The following is an 11,332-nucleotide window of genomic DNA, read 5'->3' as shown; positions in this document are numbered from 1 at the left end:
TTATTTAAGATTTTTGTAAAACTCCAATAAACAACCTTGTTATTATTATTTTGAAAATAATCTCTTCCTGTTATTTTAAGAACAGGAAATAAAAAAACCACCATCTATTATTGCTTATCAGTGCTTTAAAATAATTGCACAATTTTCAAAGGTTATTATTATTGGCCATGTAGACTATCTACATTTAATTCAGCCTTATCGACAAGTGAAGAATTAATCTCGAATAAGATAGAATCTTGCTGCGAGTATTCAATGAGATTGAGAATCATTACCATGTCCTCAGCAAATAAAAACCATATGCGACTACTACAAATTTCACAATAATGCAACGTTGGCTGAATAAGGTAGCTGTTGTCACTGGCGCTAGCTCTGGTATAGGATCGGCAGTAATCAAGGATCTTTTGAAAAATGGTATACGGGTAGTTGGTTTGGCAAGACGCTATGAACGTGTGGAGGATTTAAAAAAGGATTTGTCGCCTGAAGTGCAAAATCACCTAACAGCGATAAAATGTGATGTCTGCAGTTGGCAATCGGTGAATAAGGCATTCGATCAAATTATCGATGAATTGGGTGGTGTGGATATTTTGGTGAATAATGCTGGTCTCTATCAACCGGGCCAACTTGCCACCATGGACATTATGAAGGCTCAAAAAGTTCTACAAACCAATGTAATGGGAGTGGTCAATTGTACCCAAAGAGCTTTCAAATCGATGAAGGAGCGTAGAGTTGATGGTCATGTGATATTAATAAATAGTATGACTGGCCATTATATACCCACATATAATGGTATAGAAGCTCCTAACCTTAATATGTATGCTCCCTCGAAATTTGCTTTACGAGCCATGCGTGATATCTATCGGCAAGAATTTATTGGTCTTGGTACAAAGATTAAAATTACAGTAAGTATGAAGATTTTTTCATTTTGGCTATGTGTGTTCACTAATGCTAATTGTTCTACATTCAGAGTGTTAGTCCTGGTCTTGTAGATACGGAAATGGTACCCGATTTTGTTAAAGCTGAAGCTGGTTCGGTAATCTTGAAGCCTGAGGACATATCATCGAGTATTATGTATGCCATTGCAACACCACCTCACGTTCAAGTCCACGAAATGATTGTAAAACCTGTCGGTGAGGTAATGTGAAGTGAGTTATTAATTTTACAATAATTGAACTTAATAAATTTTAGAAAAATATTCGTATATTTTGTAAAAATGGACTCATTTCTGATCTGATATATAATGATATGTATCTATACTGAAAGAAGCGTTTTCTTTTCTGAGGAATGACATTTTAAGCAAAGTTTCTTTTGTCGCTAAAAATTTCCTTCAAAAACAAATAAAATAGTTTACAGACAATAGTTGAATCATTTATCACAAATTCGAGTGTATATGCTCTACAAGAATGCTTTATAGGTTAGGTTAGGTTAGGTGGCAGCCCGATGTATCAGGCTCACTTAGACTATTCAGTCCATTGTGATACCACATTGGTGAACTTCTCAATGACAAGGGACCTCCTTTTTATAGCCGAGTCCGAACGGCGTTCCACATTGCAGTGAAACCACTTAGAGAAGCTTGAAACCCTCAGAAATGTCTCCAGCATTACTGAGGTGGGATAATCCACTGCTAAAAAACTTTTTGGTGTTCGGTCGAAGCAGGAATCGAACCCACGACCTTGTGTATGCAAGGCGGGCATGCCAACCATTGCACCATGGTGGCTCCCAATGTTTTATAAGAAAGGAGAATTTCCTTTGTCTAAATTTCGTTCCTAAGGAAAGTATTTTTCTTTGGGTGCAGCCAATAAAGGTTGATTTAAAATTTCATTGAGATTTTTTTGTACGTTTCCCCCTTTAACTAAATTGGATATAATTTCGTTGTGGGTTAATTGTAACTGAAAAATGTTATAGCCTTCACATAGAGAGAACTTTGCTATTCCATTTGTAACGCATTGAAATTTGGTCTCCAACTCGATATACTTGGAAATCTAGAGGTCGTTTAGGTCCACAAATATCACCCAATTTCTAAAGGGTGATTTGTTAAGAGCTTGATAACTTTTTTTTTTAAAAAAACGCATAAAATTTGCAAAATCTCATCGGTTCTTTATTTGAAACGTTAGATTGGTCCATGACATTTACTTTTTGAAGATAATTTCATTTAAATGTTGACCGCGGCTGCGTCTTAGGTGGTCCATTCGGAAAGTCCAATTTTGGGCAACTTTTTCGAGCATTTCGGCCGGAATAGCCCGAATTTCTTCGGAAATGTTGTCTTCCAAAGCTGGAATAGTTGCTGGCTTATTTCTGTAGACTTTAGACTTGACGTAGCCCCACAAAAAATAGTCTAAAGGCGTCAAATCGCATGATCTTGGTGGCCAACTTACCGGTCCATTTCTTGAGATGAATTGTTCTCCGAAGTTTTCCCTCAAAATGGCCATAGAATCGCGAGCTGTGTGGCATGTAGCGCCATCTTGTTGAAACCACATGTCAACCAAGTTCAGTTCTTCCATTTTTGGCAACAAAAAGTTTGTTAGCATCGAACGATAGCGATCGCCATTCACCGTAACGTTGCGTCCAACAGCATCTTTGAAAAAATACGGTCCAATGATTCCACCAGCGTACAAACCACACCAAACAGTGCATTTTTCGGGATGCATGGGCAGTTCTTGAACGGCTTCTGGTTGCTCTTCACTCCAAATGCGGCAATTTTGCTTATTTACGTAGCCATTCAACCAGAAATGAGCCTCATCGCTGAACAAAATTTGTCGATAAAAAAGCGGATTTTCTGCCAACTTTTCTAGGGCCCATTCACTGAAAATTCGACGTTGTGGCAGATCGTTCGGCTTCAGTTCTTGCACGAGCTGTATTTTATACGGTTTTACACCAAGATCTTTGCGTAAAATCTTCCATGTGGTCGAATAACACAAACCCAATTGCTGCGAACGGCGACGAATCGACATTTCACGGTCTTCAGCAACACTCTCAGAAACAGACGCAATATTCTCTTCTGTACGCACTGTACGCATTCGTGTGGTTGGTTTAATGTCCAATAAAGTAAACTGAGTGCGAAACTTGGTCACAATCGCATTAATTGTTTGCTCACTTGGTCGATTATGTAGACCATAAATCGGACGTAAAGCGCGAAACACATTTCGAACCGAACACTGATTTTGGTAATAAAATTCAATGATTTGCAAGCGTTGCTCGTTAGTAAGTCTATTCATGATGAAATGTCAAAGCATACTGAGCATCTTTCTCTTTGACACCATGTCTGAAATCTCACGTGATCTGTCAAATACTAATGCATGAAAATCCTAACCTCAAAAGAATCACCCTTTAGTATAGGCCCGATCTAATGATTTGCGAGATGTCAAAGTTGGTCTATATAGACCCCTATATACAAGAGTCTTGGTTGCCACTCGTGCTAAAATCAGTGTGGGAAAATTAAGAAAATTTTACCAAAAATCTACTAAATAAAAAAACATCCAAATTTTATTTCTATCTAAATTTTTTTCAAAATTTTAGTTTTATTGAAAATTTTGTGAAATTTTTATTTCCATTAAAAATTTTGTCAAATATATATTTCAATAGAAAATTTTGTCAAAATCTTATTTCTATAAAAAAAATTTGTCCAACTTTTTTTTTATCCAAAAAAAAAAAAAAAAATTCCAAAAAATCTACTAAACTAAATAAAATTCGAAATCGATTTTTTTTTAAATTTTTATTTTTGTAAAATATTTATTTCTATAGAAAATGTTGTCAATATCTTATTTCTATGAAAAAAAATGTCTATTTTTTTCTATCAAAAAAAAAATAAATATTTCTATCGAAAATTTTGTTTCTATCGAAAAGTTGGTCAAAATTTTATTTCTACAGGAAATGCTCTCAAAATTTTATTTCTAAGAAAAACCTTGCCAAAATTTTATTTCTAAGGAAATTTTTTCAAAATTATATTTCTCCAGATAATTAGAGAGAAATAAAAAATTTACCAAAACATTAAGAATTTACAATTCTACCAACTGTGGCAACCGTGGTCTTGATAGGAGAGAAATCGCAATTTCATTCAAATTACATATTATATGTTTGGAAGCATTTTGAGCCCCAAAAATATTATATGCTTGGAAGAATTTTCTCCAAAAAAGATTGTGCTCCCTCACATAATTTTCACTTCCACGAAATTTTTTAGTTCTTGGCATCTTTTTCTGAAATACAAATAATGTTGAAGAAATTATTCAATTTTATACATTTTTTAAATTTTACCTTTCGCCTGGACGGAGAATCGAACCGAGGACCATACAGTTTGTAAGCCAACACACTATCCACCGGGCTACGTAGCTGTTATAGTCACCAGTGGACAATTATCGTTATAAGTTACATTTATACAGCATAGTTTGCAGCGCACACGATGCCATGCAAACGTAACATTATTTAACAGAAACATACATTTGTTGGCCACGTGAAGCAGTGGTTAGCATGTCTGCCTTGCATACAAAGGGTCGGAGGTTCAATCCCTGCTCCGACCGAACACCAATTTTTTGTTTGTTTTTTACTATATTAAATTTTTATAATGAAACTTCGAAACTTCGGGTTATTAAAGATTTACAGTCAGAAACAGTGCTTGATATAAACGAAATGGACTGAGTTTTTTGATAAAATATTATTTTTTTATTGCAAAAATAACAATTTTGTAACAAAAAACTGTTTTTGGTATAATCGTTTGAAATTTTGGAAGGATTCAAAAACTCTAACAAAAGAAGTACGTGGAGTCGAGCATAAACATACATAAATAGTTTTATAATACACAGTTTTTTACTAGCATTTAACACCATTTTAAATGCATTTAAAACTTATCGTGTTTTGTACTTAATTTCATTTTTATCTTTAAGGCCGGTATTAAGTTGGCATTATCGCTCCAAAATGACCCTGTTTTGCCTTTTACTTTTCTTTAATAATTCATTTTAAAGAAAATAAACTTTTTCAATTGTTTTTGCTGCAAAACTCGAACTTAATTCCCGCTTTTATATTTGAAGGGGTCCGTCCACTCCTCTTCGACTACTTATTAATAAAGAGGAACTAAACTTTGTTTTTATACATTTTACTGTTTAATTTTTCACTATTTCCTCCTTTTTTCATGTCCCAACTCGAAAAAGAGTATAGTGCCCTTTCGTTATTTTTATGAAGATCCCTTTGCAATTTTTGTATTTTCCACCGTTTTTTTTTAATTTCCTTTGCCTGAATATTTTGACTTACTCCTCGTACGTTCCGATTTCTTTTAACTACCAAAAAAAATTGTGCCCATAATGCCAAAATGATAAACAAAACACACATACATAAAATGCTGCTTGGTTCCGAAAGTTTAGTCTCTTTACTCCGAATACTCATTCTTATATTCAAATTAAACAATATTTAGACTTAAGCATATCAAATTTTTGGCCTTATAATAAAACAGTTTTCCGAAACAACATACAACTTGTTTCACAGAAATTGTTCTCTTTTCATTCTCTCGCTGTGTTATGTTGATATCTTTCTTCAATCCTCCCGGTTTCCATTTCTATTTCTTTCTCTATACTCTCTCTCTCTGTCGCTCTCTGAATAAAATATCACAACATATATATGTTTGCTTTAAATTTGTAAATTTATATATGTTTACATTCACACATATTATTTTTATGAAACATTCATGCCCCAAACATAATAAATTCTAACATATTAACATATGTGTCCCAAACATTTAGCGTTAGTTTAGGAACATTATATGTTTGCACTTAAATATATTGTGTTTAAAAATTGTGCCCGAAACACATTTAGTTTATATCGGAACATATGAAAAACATATTTTTCTAAAAGTTTAGATTTAAAAGATTATGACTGAAAGACTATATTTTGTCAATCTAAATCGGTAATCGTTATTGTTTTGATTTCAGCTTAAAACCACGCATTGACTAAACGTATATTTGTCAAATTGATTTGGGTAAAGCCCTTTAGATTACAATCGTTTCGGAACTGTCACATATCTCATTAGCACCCTCTACTTTCAGGCACATCTCAATATTGGGAATTCCTCCAGTTTAATGGAAAAGAGGATAAAATTGATTGATTTATAAGCTCATAGATTAGGATTGAACATCGAATAAAGACCCGCAGTCTATGACTAACGTGGACGAACTTAAGTCTATCATCAGTTGTCTTAGAAACTCTAAATCGTCTCGTATAGACATTAGTAATATTCTATTAAAGAATCGTTTGGGGAACGCTTTAAATTTTCTGGTGAGAATTTACAATATCTGCATATGCACATCCTATTTTCCAAACTCTTTTAAGATTGCCAAAATTTTACCCATTCTTAAAACTGTCTAGACAAAAATATTCATTTTAAAAATATATATTTTTCAAATTTCATTCGCATGTTGAAGCTTGGTACACAGCTGTTAATATGGTTTTAGATCTGAGCACTTAACGATTCATCAGATAAAAAGGCTTTAAGAATATATATTTTCAGGATTGGTCCAAACAAAATTTCGTTTCTATTGTTGAAACATATTACGTTTCACCCTGGTAGAAAAAACTTTTAATGAAGTTTTCTTTGTGTGTGTATATTTTTAAGGCACACTTTTTTATTTGCAGCATACCCTCTCGGTCTCTCTTTCTAAACACATATATGTTTATAGCTAATTTCTAAATTAATATATATTTATTATGTCCCAAACATAACATCATATCGTATTAACATATGTGTCCCAAATATGTTATGCTAGTTTATGAACATAGTGATATCCCTGCAGGTTTCCCTCAGGGTTCTAGTTTATCTCTTTTACTATATTCTTTCTACATCTCAGACTTTGAAATTAATCGCGGACATTATATGGCTTTTTACGCTGATGTCAGTGTCATTTTTATTGCCATTTTAAGAAAGATTCAGAAAGCGCTTATATCTTCACGAGCTATTAAAATAAGAAGATTAAAATAAACGACGAAAAGTCATAAGCTATATTGTTCCCTTCAAAAGAATTCCTTCTAGAAAACTGGAAATACGCGAAATAGAATTTGAGAAGTCTGTAAAATATCTAGGTACTACCTATTCTTACTTATAGATGTCAAATATGGTTTTCATGTGCCAAAACCACTTTAAAGAAATTGCAGTTGAGCCAAAATAAAAATTTAAAACTAATTTATAATCTACCTTTGAGATTTGTCACAGTTGATCTTCATGGAAAAGCTAACATTAAAGTGATAAAAAAATTTACAACGGATATGGCACTGACATTTGATGGAAAATACGGAAGGTCTAACGATGCTCTTCTGAGAGGTTTGATTTAATTTAATTCTATACTTTTGATTTAATTTAATTCTATACTTTAGGTATATTATAAATTAGAAGTCGTTTTAAAGCTTCTCAATCCTATAGTTTTGTGACATTAACTATCTTTTTACTATAAATCAGTTCCAAATTATTATACATTTGTTTAGATATCTTTATGATAAAACTCAAAATAACTATTCGAAATACACATTTATGATAGATTAATCATAATGAAATAATAAACAAACTTAATCGAAATAAAATGGCTAAATTAAATTTATGAACATTTTTTCGAAGGCTTTTTTTCTGGGTGTGAGTACGTATAGTCTAAAAAATGTCAAGATTTACGATAGAGCTGTCAGTTGGCAGATTGCAATACTAGGGTTGCCTATTCCTGCCGAATAAAAGGCAACTCGTATGAGCGACCCTTGTGATAGTGAGTACAAAAGGTTCGACCGTGCCGAAGAAACTCGAAATTTTTATTTTATGAAAGTGTGTTAAGCCTCCCCAGAACCACCCAATTACGCCAGTGGTAATTGGGTGGTTCTGGAAAATAAAACCATTTCCTAATTACTCACATATATTCATGAGTTCACCCATTATCATTTTTTTATGATCAATTAAAACTTTCAAAATGATGAAGTTAACCAAGCAAACTGTACGAGAGATGTGTATAAAACTTAAATTCTAAATATATCTCAATTAAATATAACCCACAACAAAAATATCTTCAGTTTACTTTTTGTTAAGTAAAAGTTAATCGCTAACGGATCTCCATGAAAATGGCCTTAAGAGTTGATGATTTGGGTGGAACTCAATTCTTCAAATCTAAGCACATTTGTCTTAGGATGGGGATTAATTGTGATAGATCATTATAATGACTGGAGGTCAATGAATGAAGTAATCCAAATTGAAAAACTAGAGAAACCAAATTGTTTTGTCAAAATATTTTATCTTCTTAATTGGTCCATAAGCAAATTTGGAAATTTCAAATTAGAATGCGGAGTTGGGTTAAATATTTCCGTACTTCCACAAAAAATATGTATTTAGTTGCTATGAAACCAGCAGAGAGTGAGCACGAATCTTGAATATGGATCGCTGGAAAAATAAAATTGCTGTAGTTACTGGTGCAAGCTCTGGCATATGTTCTGCAATAGTCAAAGATCTTGCTGAGCATGGATTGATCGCTATCGGTTTAGCTAGACGGGTTGAACGTGTCGAAGCTTTAAGAGATCAATTGCCCGAAGATAAGCGCAACAATTTGATACCTATGAAATGTGATGTTTCCGATGTGAATTCAGTTAATGAAATTTTCGATCAAATTATCTCTCGCTATGGTGGTGTTGATGTGCTAATAAATAATGCTGGATGTTGGAAAATTGATCAATTGGTTACCATGGATGTTGCTGAGGTGAATCAAACTCTTCAAACCAATGTTATGGGTGTAGTCTATTGTACTCAACGAGCTTTCATGTCAATGAAGGATCGTAAGTTTAATGGTCATGTTATAATTATTAATAGTATAGCTGGTCATAGTGTTCCTAAATCGACTGGTATTCCTGAATTCAATATCTACTGTCCTTCGAAATATGCTTTAACTGCTGCTACGGAAATCTATCGCCAAGAATTTAGGGGATTGGGGACGCAAATTAAAATTACAGTAAGTGAATGGAATAGTAATTAAAAATTGGAAAGGAATATAATAAATGAATATCAAAATGTGTATAGTGCCAAATAAACAAAATTGGGCGATACCGAATACTTGAAATAGGTCTCAGTGATGGCGATGATCTGTACATTTGAAGCGTGCGAAATGAGCAGCCGTAATACCGCACGCACGCTCACAACCTCGAACAACTTTTAAAGACTAACGCTCACAAACGTTTTACGAAAATTCACGCGACTAACGAAAACATCACGCGACAAACGCGAAGTTTCACAAAATTTGTGGGAAACTTGCTAACAGCTGCTCCACAGGAAATTTTTTTTTTCATTGCATGAAAAGTGTATCCACTACGATAATCCCAAGTGGTGGGACCAACTGGTTGTGGTTTGAGCATGTCCGCTTGCATACACAGGGTCGTGGGTTCGACCAAACACCAAAAAGTTTCCCACCCCTGTAATGCTGGTGACATTTCTGAGTGTTTCACAACATCTCCATGTGTTTTCACTGCAATGTGGAACGCCGTTCGGACTCGGCTATAAAAAGGAGGTCCCTTGTCATTGAGCTTAACATAGAATCGGGCAGCACTCGGTGATAAGAGAGAAGTTCACTAAGTGAGCCTGAAATATCGGGCTGCCACTATACCTAACATAACCTATCTGGGTGTGGTACACTATGAGCTGCTGTAACCGAGTAAAACCATCATAGGAACTAAGTATCGAACGCAATCTATGTCATGGATTGCGTGATTTTGCAGTGCGATATCTTATTTGACAAGACTAAAATGGAAAGGTGTATCCCAATCGGGTTGGGCCGATATAATGGAGCAGGAAATAATGCTGCATTATATGGACCAACATGATGACGATTCCGTCTGAAGTCCTTAAAATTTCTTGGAAGCTATATATAATTGATGATGTGATCACATTCCTTTGGTGGGGTATGGAGGGTAACAAAATAAAGAGCTATATTTTTATAGCGATAGGATGGGGGGTACATTAACTTTGTCATTCCGTGTGTAACACATCGAAATATTTGTTTCACACCCCATAACATATATATTTTGGGTCGTGGTGAAATTCTGAGTCGATTTAACGATTTTTGTCCGTCTGTGGAAATCACGCTTATTTCTGAACGAAACAAGCTATCGACTTGAAACTTAGGACTGGTAGTTGTTCTTGATGTAGGTCGGATGCTATTGCAAATGAATAGTGTTGGACATTATAGTTCAGTGTAGTGATCGCTCACTTCAGCTCTTTTCCGATCAACGAACTAGTTCGGTCAGTTAGTTCATTAGTTCATTTTCGGTCAGTGACCGGTTCATTTCAACTTATGTTGTTGCTTTCTCCCAGTTCATCATAAATGAAACACATTAGCCTTGCGTTGATTTATTCATCCCAAAAACCACATGCGAAAAGAATCCCGAACTGCTAATGTGCAAAAAATATCGATAAGAGCGTAAAAGCAGAAAATTGTCCAATTATTACGAAAGCGAAAATAACTGAGCGAACAAACGATAAAATGTGCTTAGTTAGCTAAACTGACATGGTGAACGGAAAATAACAATAGATGTGAACTAGTTCAGCTCGCTCATTTCAGTAAACCGTTCAATTGAACTAGTTCGTTCGCGAACTACCCAACTCTACAAATGAACCACATTTAGGTATAGCCCCCATATAAACCGACTCCCAGATTTGTCGTGCAACTCCATATATCTTTCCAGTCAATGAGTTTAGTCCAAGTTCAATTTGTGTTGCAAAAATCGAATCACCAACCGGCTTTGTGCGTTTTCCAGTTTTCTAGGGTTCAGAACCCTTTTACGAGAATGTACTACACAAACGTAAGTTACTCTAGCGATAGACTTGAATCGGGCGGTAAGGCTAAGGATTTAATAGACAATTCTCGTAATAATGTTTATATTATTCATTTCGCATTTACACAATTTGGTTTTTTATATTGTACTTTATTAAAGAATTCAATGAGTTTATTTTATACTTCTAGAGCATTAGTCCTGGTGCAACCGATACTGAAATAATTCCCGACCATATGAGGGAATATGTGGGCGATTGCTTTCTACAGCCTGAAGATATTTCCTCTGCAGTATTATTTGTCATATCAACACCGCCACACGTTCAAATACATGAAATGATTATTAAACCAGTTGGTGAATTATATTGATATTTTCTAATTTAAATAAAACTATTAATAAATACTTCATATAATATTAACAAAAAATATATTGAGCATAAAAATTATTTTTTTAACAAAGAAGGTTATATATACAAAGGTAGTCTGAGATCAATATTTATATATTTAGAGAAACCAAAATCAATTTTATTTCCATTGAAATACGAAAGAAAGCTATCGTTCGATATACAGAA

The 11,332-nt window shown here is 34.1% G+C and overlaps 2 protein-coding genes across 3 annotated transcripts; both read left to right on the top strand.

Moving 5' to 3' along the window:
• The first annotated feature begins 288 nt into the window (after positions 1-288).
• On the top strand, positions 289-1,354 carry LOC142230555 (farnesol dehydrogenase-like). 2 transcript variants are annotated; one of them, XM_075301195.1, is made up of 3 exons: positions 289-899; positions 965-1,132; positions 1,186-1,354. In XM_075301195.1, exons 1-3 carry the CDS (start codon positions 324-326, stop codon positions 1,255-1,257), a joined length of 816 nt encoding a protein of 271 aa, XP_075157310.1. In that variant the 5' UTR covers positions 289-323; the 3' UTR covers positions 1,258-1,354. The 2 variants fall into 2 exon arrangements, with proteins under 2 accessions (XP_075157310.1, XP_075157311.1); XM_075301196.1 differs by lacking the exon at positions 1,186-1,354 and having other exon boundaries at positions 965-1,179.
• A 7,021-nt stretch (positions 1,355-8,375) lies between these two features.
• Positions 8,376-11,129, top strand: LOC142231746 (farnesol dehydrogenase-like). The gene is made up of 2 exons (XM_075302374.1): positions 8,376-8,948; positions 10,953-11,129. Exons 1-2 carry the CDS (start codon positions 8,379-8,381, stop codon positions 11,127-11,129), a joined length of 747 nt encoding a protein of 248 aa, XP_075158489.1. The 5' UTR covers positions 8,376-8,378.
• Positions 11,130-11,332: the final 203 nt, after the last annotated feature.

Source organism: Haematobia irritans, chromosome 3 (assembly GCF_050003625.1).
Source record: "Haematobia irritans isolate KBUSLIRL chromosome 3, ASM5000362v1, whole genome shotgun sequence".
Lineage (NCBI taxonomy): Eukaryota > Metazoa > Arthropoda > Insecta > Diptera > Muscidae > Haematobia > Haematobia irritans.
This window is presented reverse-complemented; position numbering and strand designations above follow the sequence as displayed.

Excerpts from the sequence above, each read along its gene's own strand:
- LOC142230555 (XM_075301195.1), top strand. The coding sequence starts at position 324 with ATGCAACGTTGGCTGAATAAGGTAGCTGTTGTCACTGGCGCTAGCTCT. Across the intron at positions 900-964 it reads GTACAAAGATTAAAATTACA|AGTGTTAGTCCTGGTCTTGT; the intron begins GTAAGTATGAAG and ends TTCTACATTCAG. Across the intron at positions 1,133-1,185 it reads TTGTAAAACCTGTCGGTGAG|AAAAATATTCGTATATTTTG; the intron begins GTAATGTGAAGT and ends AATAAATTTTAG.
- LOC142231746 (XM_075302374.1), top strand. The coding sequence starts at position 8,379 with ATGGATCGCTGGAAAAATAAAATTGCTGTAGTTACTGGTGCAAGCTCT. Across the intron at positions 8,949-10,952 it reads GGACGCAAATTAAAATTACA|AGCATTAGTCCTGGTGCAAC; the intron begins GTAAGTGAATGG and ends TTATACTTCTAG.